Source organism: Opisthorchis viverrini (assembly GCF_000715545.1).
Source record: "Opisthorchis viverrini unplaced genomic scaffold opera_v5_11, whole genome shotgun sequence".
NCBI classification, from domain to species: domain Eukaryota; kingdom Metazoa; phylum Platyhelminthes; class Trematoda; order Opisthorchiida; family Opisthorchiidae; genus Opisthorchis; species Opisthorchis viverrini.
Genome location: NW_008751667.1, coordinates 2,388,584 through 2,401,933, shown reverse-complemented (window position 1 = coordinate 2,401,933; position 13,350 = coordinate 2,388,584). Strand labels below are relative to the sequence as shown.

The following is a 13,350-nucleotide window of genomic DNA, read 5'->3' as shown; positions in this document are numbered from 1 at the left end:
GGATTTGGTGAAGGAATTTAAACTATTGAGATAGTCGTAGAAGCTCTGCAAGTTATCACTTTTGATTACACCAAAGGTGTCATCAAAATAACACGAAAGACTTTCGGTGGACGATGACATCCCGCCAAGACCATTTGTTCGAAGTCCTGCATACAATTACTGGCTAACGCTGGGAATATTGGAGATCCCATTGCAAGACCCTGTTGTGTCGAAAACGAACTGATCGAGATCCACACACACACACACACACACACACACACACATACACACTCTTATGCTCTCAACTATTTCGTCCACCAAGAGCTGTGTCCGTTCCTTAGGTGTCGTGTCTGTCAGTAACAACCTCCAAAGCATCCACTCTATGGACTTTTGTGAACATTGATAAGAACACCATTAACTGGCCTCAAAATCAGTCTGGTTCTTTGTAAGTTCACATGGTACACCCTACAAACTCTCTTGTGATTGCATGATTTGAGTAGCATCTAACTACCGACAAATAGTTAGGTCACCCTGATAAGGCTGCAACTGTTAGTGGCGTGCATCACACCTTGGATAATAGATGACAACCTGGGATGCGCGCGCCCCTTGAGTCACGTGAGAGGTCAACTGAGAGTGCGCCCAAAGCAACAAAGACAGCATATTCCAGACATCACTTGGGTTTAATTTGATCCTTTTAAGATGATCAATATAGCAGAACCGAAGAACAAGCCTTCAAACTACTAAGTCAACTGCGAAGACTTCTTAGTCCATCGATTTACACCCCCAGGTATACCTAACAGGTCCAAAGTGTCTGGATACTGCTATGTATCCACAAACAAAAGCGGTTTCCATTTCACACACCACTGTTAAAAGATTTGAAAATTCCCGAATCCCCTCACTTTCCTTACACGCACGACTATCACTGATCTAATTTCAGAAGCTTATCCAGCTACAGAGGGTCAACTTTTCGGGGGACATTGTATTTTGTAAACAGTTCAATCCCAGAGTTCAGTGATGACTTGTCAGCTGAAGTAGTTTAAAACACCATGAATTCACCGAAACTTACGCCGCGTTAAATATATAAACAGAATTTCCGCAGGCACACCAGAGCTGGTTGTCCACGAGTAGCAACGAGGCGATGCGCGTGAAGCCGATGCAAAGAACGAACGTCGAGTCCTTCGGTTCAGTTGCGCCAGCATTCTAGATGTAAACAGGCAAACAAACGAAAGACATAAGACAAAGGTTTGGATGGAATTTGGTGATTATACTTGTCTGACAAATCAGCTTACACTGGTTAGCATTTTATCCGTTATCTGCACTACCAGAGTTTCATAGGCGATTGATTGGCTTGCCGGAGTGAATATCAGTAGTATATCACAAACAATGAACTGTATATATGGAGACAGGAAATCCTACCTTCTATCAAACATCTAAACCCCGGTAAACTTATGTCGTATGTCAACAAGGAATGAATAACGTCGCTCATACTACCCTCCAAAGAATTATTTAGCATGAACAGTCGTTTGTGGGTTCTTAGGGGGCCTAAGATCGATTCGCTGAAAGAATACCCATATGGTAGATGTGAGCCAAAAGTGTATTTCAGTGAGACTTAATTCTCTAATAACTAATTAGGAGTTCCGCACCAAATTCAGCTCGGATAGTACTAAAAAGATTGAGCGTCACGTCAAAACAGCATAATGTGGTAATCTGACGTTTCGGTCGCAGTGACCAATTTTTTTTTGGATTTCTACCATTAATTGAATACGTGTCATGTGTAGAGTTATTTAGGTCCAATATCCCATTTTCTGATTGGTGTGATGCTGTGATCAGTTGGCATTCGGATACGACCAGTCTGTATGGGTGCGTGTTAGAATGTGCCTCCGTTTGTTGTTGTGCTGGCCGTGACGTCTTATTTTTGACATAACCCCAATCAGCTGTAACACCCTTCCGGTGCCTAGCTGCCATGCCACGCGAAGGAAGCACGAGGGCTAGGATACTGCCAGGTTGCCCAAGCCTAGACAGGGGAAGTCGAGAGGCAGAGGTCGGGCTCGAACCACAGATCTTCCGGTCAGCAAATTCGCGCTCTAACCACTTGAGCCACTTGAGATACTCGCTTGAAATCTGGTTACAATAACTGCTAAGGTGTGTGTTAAGTGCAATCCAGATAGACGGAATGCTTGTGCCATCACAGCGGTTGATGCACTTCGGCCGTGTGATGACACCTAGTGTTCCAGCGCACATCCGTTCCACGTGCGGCTTGAATCCTGACTGACGTGTACGAACGAAGTTGATTTGATGGCTTGACTCAAGTGAGTAGAGTGCAATGGATGAGTCGCGTTTAGTTTCTCGGAGTAAAACGCACGTGTTCTTTCTGCTCCGCGGTTCGTACATGGAGTTGCCTGGCTGTCTGGTCTATGTATTTGGCCGGACATTCTGAACAGAGAATTTGGTAGATGCAGTTTTTGCGGTGTTCGATAAGGTCATTATCCCCTACAAGGTGCCGCTATAAGGTACCATTAGTTCCGAAAATTATTTTTATATCATAATCCCGAAGTATCTGTCGAACGGCGTCTGAGTACCATCTCTGTGTGTTATTCCCACGGCGACTGTCGGGTTTTTGTTTTCCTGTCACACGGTTCCGGGTAGCGCTCTTCCCATGTGTTAGGCAATGATCCTCATGGGATATTTATTTATCCTGTAATACCCTACTGAATCACTTCAGTTAGCACTACTCGTATTAACCCATCCGGGCATAGTTTTTTGACGTGATTCACCAGCGATCCGACAGCTGCACATTTGACGTTATGTGGATGCGAAAACCCTTAATGCAAACACCTTCTGAATGTGTAGGTTTCCTGTGGGTTCCCACTATGAATCCAGGGATAATGTTGACAGAGAGTTTGCGGTCCAGAAAACCAATAGTCCTCGGCTCGTTCACATTTTATATCGTGAATTTCGTACTACTCCATCGTTCGCTCAAGTAGTTTAAGAAAGCCTGTCGTCTCGTGGCTGATGGCAAATAAGTCGTCAACCTGGTGAATGAGCTAAGTCACGTAAAGCCGTAGTTTCAGTATTGTGCAAGAAAAGATTAGCAAAGCTGACTGCAACTCCATCATCATTGATATGAGTAGAGTGGAGAATAGTAATCAGATCAAAGGAGTCGTTCATGTGACGTACCACCAGCTGGCAATAGGGCTTCCAAAAACTGCCAAAGTGTTTGGATAAGTTATACGTTGGACAACAAGTATAATCCACGACGGAACGTGTGGGGGTACCTGTTTTGTGTATTTTTGGTTAACCATAGAATCTTCTGGGTCCATTGGATTTTGCCGCAACTGAATCCCACCGTGCTTGACTGAGCTTAGGTTTCATCTGTTATGGGTACTGATTAACCCGACATATGTTCCTGTTGATTGTTGGGCTCTCGTTCTGCGGTTCGATCTTCTTGCAGTAACCCAGTGTTTCACGTTCGTGCATAGTCTTTTCGACTCATAGCAACCGTTGCGTGCCCTTGTCCGCTTTGGTGATGTGGATAGATTCATCTTTCTTCAGTGACTTCAGTAAAACTATCTCCTACGACAGGTTGCTTCGGATCTGTCGCTGATTTTTGAACATATTGCGGACAAGTAATTTAATTCTTTTAGAATCAGTGCAAACATCTGCCTGAAAGTGTAGGTTTTCTGTTGATTCTCACTGAGATTCCGTGGCTAGTGTTGAAGGAGAGCTTGCAGTCCAGGAAACTAATGGTCCTCCTCACCGAGGCCCTAGAGATCAACGGGCGGCCGACTGAGATTCGTGGCTAGTGTTGAAGGAGAGCTTGCAGTCCAGGAAACTAATGGTCCTCCTCACCGAGGCCCTAGAGATCAACGCGCGGCCGAAATACGTCAACCGTGGTAATGGCGCCAGCATGTCGTCTATCTTCTCTGGAATTACTGCACACATTAGTAGGTATACTTGTCAGATGTCAAAGGGGGATCTCAACAGTGACATATCACAACCAGCACAATAGCAAACAGAGGTACATTCTAACTCGCACCCATACAGACTGGCCGTATCTGACTGCCAACTGATCGCAGCAACACACCAATCAGAAGACGCGATATTGGGCCGAAATGATGTTACACTTGACAAGTATTCAACTGATTGTAGAAATTCTTGAAAAATATTGCCCACGGCAACCAAAACATCGGATAACAATATCTTCTTCCAGTAGGCTGTTTCGCCTTGAAAAAAAAACTCCATTCTCTATTAACTACGTTCAAGAGTGCGGTTAACGCTGAACATTTTCTTTGCTGCTGAATATTTGTAAAGATCCACAGTCTTCTGACTGTCGGTGCTACCACAAGAGAAAACTCCTATTTGGATTTACTCGGCGGATGACTCAAAACGGATTATTACTGCTGCGACTGACTTTCGCCTTCGTGCGTTTTGCAAAACTGGATAAAAAGACCCCACCTGATATTCAAATACGTTATGTTCGACAATCGGATTTCATGGTACTTAGCCAGTTCTGGTTACAGACCCGAATACTGGATGACACATGCTAACGAGAAAATTGTCCGTCCAAGACTGAAACCTGAAAATATGTTCGTTTAAGAACTCACTTCGCACAGAAAATGCTGTCACACCAAGAGATTCCTAGTAGTTCACAATTAGGAATTTCTTGGTACTTTGTTATTTCTAATTGTTGGCCTATTCATCGGACAATTCCTGGTAACTTTCACGACCGCGGGCTGGCAGCTGATCGCACTATAAGTATTTTTCTTTTTTGACCACACAGATCAATCGCCCTGCCAAACCACCACGAACTGGAGTAGTTTGTGTAAATAACCATATATTGAGCACTAGAAATGTACCGTATAGTATATAACCAACAGGTAATTTATTTTAGATGAATTATGTCAGTCTCCTATCAATTTGTTCTTTGAACTTTGTTTGGCTTGAGCAGGAATTCGAAAAGTATTTGTTACTCAATCTTTTTGAATCCACCTTGCTATCGGAAAGTAGATTACTCAAGCATGCTCCTTTTTAAGATGTACTCATATATATATATATATATGTATATTAACAGTGCACTTGTAACAATATTAGGGTGCCCTCGCCACCGGCCAGATGGCAGCAGTCCTCTAACTAACGTGATCATATACGCTGTTGTATAGCTCTAATGATATCAAAAACACGAGTGTGACAAGGCTATCTCTGATGCAAAAGAATTATGCTGGGAGAAGAAGACTGGTGTTCAAGAGGGTGTGAAGAATAGAGCAATTTTATTACATTGGGGGATGTGCAGACGGCCAATTTAGAAGTTTATAAGTGAGATGAGATCAATCCTAAAGGATATCATCAACTGTATGTGGTTCACTCAGATTAAAGTTCAACTGGTGGATGTTCACTTTCTCCAGTGGTGACAGCAGCATTATGACTACTGCTCATTCCCTCGCAAATGACAAAGGCGGATTGAATCATTGTCTGGGTTCTGTATAATTATGACCCTTTGCATCAACCAGTTGAACATGTAGTAGATCAGAGTCCGTGTTGTGATCGATTTATTGATCTGCTCCGGTCTCACTCTGAAATCACACTACAGTGTTCGTCCGCCGGCCCGCGAGTCAACGGTTCTTGTGTGACGCTATTGGTCTTGAAAATAGATAGATTTCGGGCAAAATTTACACCAGATTATATTGCTATCGGACAGCTAAGACGTGAAGGACTCAAACACACCATTGTCTTAGCCTCTGCGTTTTTGAGACTGCTCACCTACATGCACTGTTTACAGCTCCCTACATCCAATCAACATGCTCTGAAAAGGACTCACCTCAATGACAACGAGTTCTCCGTTGCTGAGACCGGCAAACGTTTTGTTCATATTCTCGTAGGGCCAGGCTGCCACAACGATGTCAGTGATGCTGTCATGTACCGGGAGTTGCCACAACAGTTCCCTGCGTTTCGAAAAAAATTGAAGCAAAAACTCAAGAAAGAGGGACATGGAGAGAGTAATTACCAACGAAGCGGAAAAATTGCCGCATCAGTGGTAGCGTCAGTTTACACGATGATTGAGTAGTGGCGCTTGAGTAGCACATCATTTGATGCATCAACAACGTTTAACGGATATTCTGGATCTCAGTGAATTTCATTGGAATGACTAGCTAGCTCGGAAAACGGGGTGCGTCAACTGGTACAGACATATTTCCAGCCATGGAGAAGTCGGATTAGGGTGGGAAATTAGCAACTGCCTTGTGTCTATGCTCAAATCTGTTAAAGTCGGTAACACTGATGTGCTACGCAGTTCGTTTGATGGTTAGAAGCACTCGAGTGGAAGAAATTGAGCTATTTGAGCCTGTCGGAAGATTGCTTCACTTAAGGTCCTTTTCCGAAGAGACAGTACGGGTTTACTCGTAAATCAAGTAGGGTAGCCTTGCTTTCCCTCAGAATTTTGATTACTACTCTTTTGAGACCAAACTGAAGGGTTTTTTGGAGTACAAGAAGTGGGAACTATTGCGCTTCATGACACCGCCGGAACTTACAAAGTGAACACAGGGGAATACTTTGGAAACATTTCGCCCCCTCCAATTATAAAGGTCGATTCGGTGAATTCTATTAGCCCAGTATTGTTCAACATAGACAACATTAGTTGGTAGATCACGGTTCTACCAACTGTTGTCCATCACCACGCACAGCAACCATGTGGTCGTTGTCCGTAATGTGCTCCAACAAGTAGTAAGGACAATAAAATAGATTACCAAGAGGAGCTGATTTTGCACCTTTTCAATATGATTGTAGAAGTCCAGTGGAATTTAAATGTCTTGATATACACATGAAAATAGAGGGGCATGCGAAGTGTCTGATTGCTTTTAAAACAGCACAGGAGAACAGCTCACTGATTTTGTCGTCGAGGGGTAGGTGAACATGGCTCAAAGGTGGTTTGATTTTTAGGTAAGAACCCTATGTCTGTGTCAGCAGCTTGTCGCAGCACTGAAAGTTTAGAAACCAGTGAAAACTCGATCAGGAGAACCTCACAATCCGTAAGGTTATCTCCACATACCTCCAGCTGCACAGGACCTTCGCAACATACCAGGTGATTTGATCGCGGAAAAGATGTAGACTTCATAGAGTCAACTTCTACAAATAGGCGCTCACCAGACAGGTTCACAGTCAAGTCTATAGAAACTTTGAATGATATCATATATGCATAACACGCTACCCATAAGGTTACTGATGACTCTTCGACAACCCACGACCGATTCCACCCTTCTCAAGTTTCATCGGGTAGGCGCAATCACCGAGTTTCCTCAACCTTATTTTATCCTTGAACCCGCATCGCACGAAACTAGTGAAACGCATGCACTAACTAACGAAGTTTTGATTTAACTGAAAGTGCTTTATAGGGGACACTTCACGCTTCATTTGATACGATATTGCTACCAAAAGAAACCTCAAGAAGTAATGATCTGTCAGACTTTTCAGCAGCCTTGTGAGTAGTGTCTAAAGTCTATACAGTGAATTGCTACACTGCCTGATGCAGTACATTTAGCTGAATGAGAATATCACAAAGCAGAGATTTGGTTAGATTGGCCATGAAAACCAAATTGGTATTCAAATGAGGGTAGTTTCCATGACAGTGTTATATATGCAGCCTGAATACCAGTTCTCTCGTTTTCCTGTCTGTGACGTCCCATTTTAGGCGACCGGTAACTTTGTACTGTTCAAGTTTGTTCCAGACAGAAAGCTTTGGTTGATTTTTGGTGATTTATCCACGTTTGCTGCCAAACAGTTGTTATGCAACCTGGTAACCGACCCCTCCATTTGGAAATGGACACCAGTTCGACCGGAGCGGCGTTTGCATACCGGCTCAAGCAAGAACAAAACGAGAACGCGAATTTATGAATGCGTTGTGGTCCACCGAAGAAGCCATCAAAAGCATATCAAAATTATCAGCCACTAGAGTGAGAGAACCTCAAAACCACAGAGCTCAGGGATGCAAAAGTAACCAGACGAAGAACTTATAGGAGAATGAGGAAAGCATCATTCAAACGGACACATCAATTTGATTGGAGGAGGCGTGCAACCAAAGCACCAAATCAACCGGCGGACACAAGGACACTAATCGCCATGGTGGAAAAAATAGGGCGGTACAAGCAACCAATGAAACTCGAGAACGTCATGCCACGACGCACTGCGAATCAAGGCCTTAGAGAACTAATCAACACAGAGGAACGCAGACCACAACGCATCAACGATCACAAACGGACCAATAGATTCACAAGATTCGTTACACATCAAGTAGCCAATCACGTCGGAAGATAACGGATAGCCTTCGAATGATATTTAAATGCACGCAAGCAAGGAATAATTAACCACCCAACTGCACACAGATGATGTCTTCTCGTATGGTGACGAAACGTTTGCAGGCCAATTGCCAAGCTCGGCGAACAGATCAAAAGCCACCTGATCAACAACCAAACGACCCCTCCGCTGTAGCGACCTGAGAATCATCGACCTCCATAAATACATGCTAATACAATATTAGATAATTCTTTCTGTCACTTTCTGTGTTGAAATCCTGATACAGAAAAATCAATAGTATTTAGTAGAATCGAGGGCATTCAAGTTTTTTGATGAAGTATTCGATTGTAGTTGGGGGTAAATTCGTAATGAAAATGTTGCTTCGAGCAAACGCACGTACTTTGTTTTGATTGAGTAGGCACACAGCTTGCCAGACATCAGTCCGATCAGCATGATATCGTCGTTTAAGCAGCAGAGGCTACTCACATGCGCGTCCATCTGATAAGAGAGAGAGAGAAAAATCTGCCCGATATATCGTAGCCAATAACTTGATTCAGAGTACCATTTGACTTGAGTAGAGCTGTGTAATCACTGAAGAGATGAATAGCACCGATTTTAAGGTTTACCTGACCGTATTTTTCACCTCAAAGTTCGGATGAAAATTCACGCCTTTCAACGAGCACGGCGCTAAAAGTTCTACCGGCATCGAAGTTGTTTCAAATCAGTAAACCGACAAATATCACATATATGTGGCATCAAACTTGCCTCCATATCTAACTGCATCATTTTGCTCTCTTCGACATCGACTGCTGAGATGCGTGTGTCAAAAGTTCCTCCGTGACAGATCCAGATTTGATCTACACCAAGAACAAAGTTTAAAAGAGATGTGAATCTTTACGGTTTGAAAGGGACTGGAAAGTAAGTTGGCCAAATAGTGAATAGTTGAATAGATGGACTGTGGATCAAATGACAGGTGATCTGCTTTCTGAGCTTGGAAAGTGGCTTGTCCCCACTCGAGAAGACATCGTCAGTGGGCAACTAGGTGGGGGGTTCGTCAACTTCAGCTTGGTTGTACATATTTTATAAAGAATAATTAATATCCGCAAAGCAGGCGCGTGTCTAATATTTTTTGACATTTAAGTAGATTATTCGGACGATCATCAAACAACCAGTAGCAATTCGGGATATATTTGTCAAGAATATCCCAGTAGATTCTAGAGATAAAAAAACAGAAAAATCTTTGCTTTTTGATAAACCAAGATTGTAGTTTTCTCCAATATCACGGTGGAACTCTCTGTGTCATGAATAGCTATATAATATTTTCCGAAAATATTACCTAGAATAAATGAGAATAAGGCGTTGCTTGCAAATTCTCCCTAAAATCATCGCCGGTTGAAGAAACAAGATAGTGAATCGATAGAATTTTATAGAAAATAAATCTCAGGGGCACCGTGTCTTACGCGTACAAACTAACATAAAAAAAGAAAATAAATAAAAGTTTTCTAATGAACCAATCACAATTCAATCAAATGTCATGTTATCAGTGGAGGAAGGGGGTTAGTGGTAACGGAATATTGCAGTTATAATGGTGATGGTGGTGGGTCTCAGTTAGCGTTCTATTAGTGTATTGATTTTCAATTGGTTATTTTCGTTTCGCCAAGCAAATTCACCTAGTTTCAAAGGAGTTCATCCACTAATGTGTAACACGCTTTCAATCAGAAGCATTTGCATCGGTAAAATTCAACAAAATATTTGTTTTTATGCAAATTTTCGTTGTCATGGATGTTACTGCAAACTTAGTCACACTCACTTAGGTCTTCTATAAGGGAAAGTGAAACCGAGCAACTTGATCAGTACTACAACGGTGACGCTCCCTTTTAGGGGACAAAGTATATCAATACAGTTTGAGGATGTCAGATTCCAGGATACCTCGAGGGCCACTTTGGTCGTGCCCCAGAGACGAACTACTCATCGATTGTTCCAAATAAAATGTTGTGTTCTTCCTTAATAATCGTTTGACAGCTTGTGTAAAAACTGGCGTTTTGTTTGAAGAATATCTGACCCAATGTTGTGGAATGTAGGTAGCTCGGGTGCGCTGTTTGGTTGTTGGTGTGTTCGCCGAGCTTGGTAGTTGGATTGCAAACATTTCATCACCAGTCGAGGCGACATCATCAGTGCAGGGTTAAATCAACTGACGATGTCACCTCGATTGGTGATGAAACGTTTGCAATCCAACTGCCAAGCTCGGCGAACAGACCAACAACCCAACATCTGACCCAGTGAAGTAAGCCTTTTGTCCTAAGGAAATCACTCAATCTAAATAGACTGGCTAGGGAACACGGGTATGATACCTGGTTAGCGGAACATTTAAATCCGAAAGCCAATGTGATCTTTACTGCTTGCCTCCTTTCCAGTATGTTATACAAATCTGTTTTTCATCAATCGGGAGGTGGAAGATGCTCCTAAGGGTATTTTTCTTCGAATGCTTCCGATAAATCTCATCAAAGTGTACCTGCTAAAAACCGAAAAGCTACCGCGAGATAGATATTCAATTCATTTACTATCTGACACCGTTTTACTTATCCCTGAGATCGGCGTGTATGTTAGTTCTGATGAATTGTGACTAGAATACGATGGTGTATTTTTTATCGATGCGTGTCATTTGAGCTCCAAGTTGAGGTAAAATCTACTCTAAACAACTCTGTTGCCGACAAATATCGTGACCTAGTTTTCCTGAAGTCTGCACTACTTCCAGGGCTCTGTATCTACGGTCACCCACCTGTAGGTTTTGCTTCTGTGCATAGAGTTACATTCGGGGAGTGACTTTATACCCCACTAACAATCACAACTAACAAAATACTATCCCATCGCTTTTGGACCTTATTTTGGAAAGGATCGTGCAAACTTTCGTGCAACTTTCGGTTCCGTGAGGACTTGTACTAAAAACCAGATTCATGTTCCATTGGGGTATGGGTTGCAGTAACTCAGACAGGTGAAGGAAACGGGCCAACGGCACCCTCTCAATGTCTCTGAAAATAAGTTAATTGCAGCCCTCAAACACCAGACCTAATTGGCATTCAGTTGAACGATGTTTCAAGAAAACATCGACCCGTTTAATAGCTTTCATATCACCTCTGTGGCAAGCTAGTACAAGTGTAATTTCACTGATTAAGACAAGCAAGTTGAGAATCTTTCGCCTTAATGGCTTGTGCAATGTCGATAAAATAAATGCGGTTGAAAAATTATCGTCCCCAAAATTAGGAAGGAAAAAATACCCTACTTGATGTGCTGCCACTGGTCACTAGCTTTCAGTACGTTTGTGGGCGCCTGAACTCATCTTTAGGACAAATAACTAGGCTAGATAGCGGGTAGAACAATTATTAATTATGTGAATTTATGGGGAGAAATATTGACCCAAGTCTGGCAGAATGGGTAAATAAACTATCGCGGACACACACTGCGCAAACCAAGTTAGCAATACAGTCCTTGATGAAATCTTATATCTTACCAAATGAAAACGTATCATAAACAATGGTCGCTTTTTAGTAGTATCAGGAGATTCGGAGAGATGGTTCTTTTTGCGTTTCACTAGGGTGAAGTTTATGATCTGTTAAAAGTTCAACCTGTCTCACGCACCTAGAGTGGGACGCTGACGTATCTGAAAAAAAGAAACCTGTGCTCACCATTCAGTGTGGTAGCGTATTCTTTCTCCTGCTGTTGTTCAGCGGAGTATGTTGAGCGCACGGCACGGCAATTTTCTAAGAGAATACGCGAGCACCTCTCTTACCGGAATATCATTAACCTCAACAGTTCACCCAGAAGCTCAATTGTGTCCCACTTAATTGACACCGGGCACGTAGTCATGTCAATGAGTCATTTAAACTCATTTACCGTGTACCAAATAAACCGCCATTATCTATTCGACGGCATAGCTTGACTACAGCCGAGGCAGTTGCTATATGCCTGCGAAACCCGGTACTGTGCTGTCGAAAGCGTTTCGTACGAACGCTGCGTCTGCCTCGGTCGTGTGACACGAATCAACCGGCCAATTCACTGAACAGCCCTCAAGACTGTCTCACAGCATCCAACTAGATGCGACATGGGGGGGGCGCAGACAACCAATCGTTCGTGTCTCCACGTTCTGCATTTCACTAACCAATCTTCGCAGCGTATTTCATTTTCCGCTCCTATTTTAGCCGTTCGATATGTACTGACCTGATGACAAGATCCCGAAAACATTAATGTTCGTCACTGTGTTCTTTTTCAAACCATGGGGATATTTAAGCACTATTCTGTTGTTCAACGTGCCGGGGTCTTCAGTTGGTAATTTGTTAGACACAGGTCAAATGCGATTACTAGTGTGCTCTACGAGAGTACAGTACACTGGGTTAGTGTGTATCAACAAATAGCGCGGATCAATTCTCGCTGTGATAATCAAAGATGAAAGCTTGATCACGGAACCTGATACGGCGTATCGTTCTGAGAAACAAGATGCAAAGAGAGGTTATAGGTATTCGACTCTTCTGCCGGATAACATAGTAGCAAACCTTCGGTAACAAGTCTATTGGTTCGTGAATGCTCCTAGAAGGATATGTAATATGGTAAGGTGTCAAGTATCAATTAATACGACATATAACATCAAGATGCTGGAAAGGTGGAATGACTGGGGTCGGTGAGGAATCAGAAAGTGAGTGCTGAGTCTTCCGGCGTTGACTATGGATCTTATTCCCACATCAAGATGAGCCTTTTAGGTCTCGAAGACTACGAAGATCGTGACAGAGAGTTGCTTACCACAGCTGAAATGCTAGGTAATATCCTTCTGGTGATTAGCGAGTCGACGTCTGCTTTCAGAAGCACAGTGACAAACGGAAATAGGCTCATAAAGTACATCTATAATAGTATCTCTATAGCAACCGCACACTAGCATAAATGTAGCGTCAGCCTCATCGGTTGTGTAACGGGTTTTTCGATTGAAGAATGTGTCCAGCACCAGAAGCTGCGTTGGTTGGGACATGTGTTACGTATGCCGAACCATCGTTTGCCGAAGAGAGTGCTGTTTTCCATGCCCAATTTAGAGTGGCGTAAACA

The 13,350-nt window shown here is 42.9% G+C and overlaps 1 protein-coding gene across 1 annotated transcript in view; it reads right to left on the bottom strand.

Moving 5' to 3' along the window:
• Positions 1–13,350, bottom strand: part of T265_01081 (hypothetical protein) — a gene marked incomplete at both ends in the record, with an annotated part of 137,052 nt that overhangs the window by 20,801 nt on the left and 102,901 nt on the right. The window contains 5 exons of the mRNA XM_009165024.1: positions 1,046–1,179; positions 5,795–5,918; positions 8,663–8,842; positions 8,889–8,949; positions 8,997–9,119. Of these exons, the coding sequence (XP_009163288.1) occupies positions 1,046–1,179; positions 5,795–5,918; positions 8,663–8,842; positions 8,889–8,949; positions 8,997–9,119 (622 nt within the window). The remainder of the gene's footprint in view (positions 1–1,045; positions 1,180–5,794; positions 5,919–8,662; positions 8,843–8,888; positions 8,950–8,996; positions 9,120–13,350) is intronic.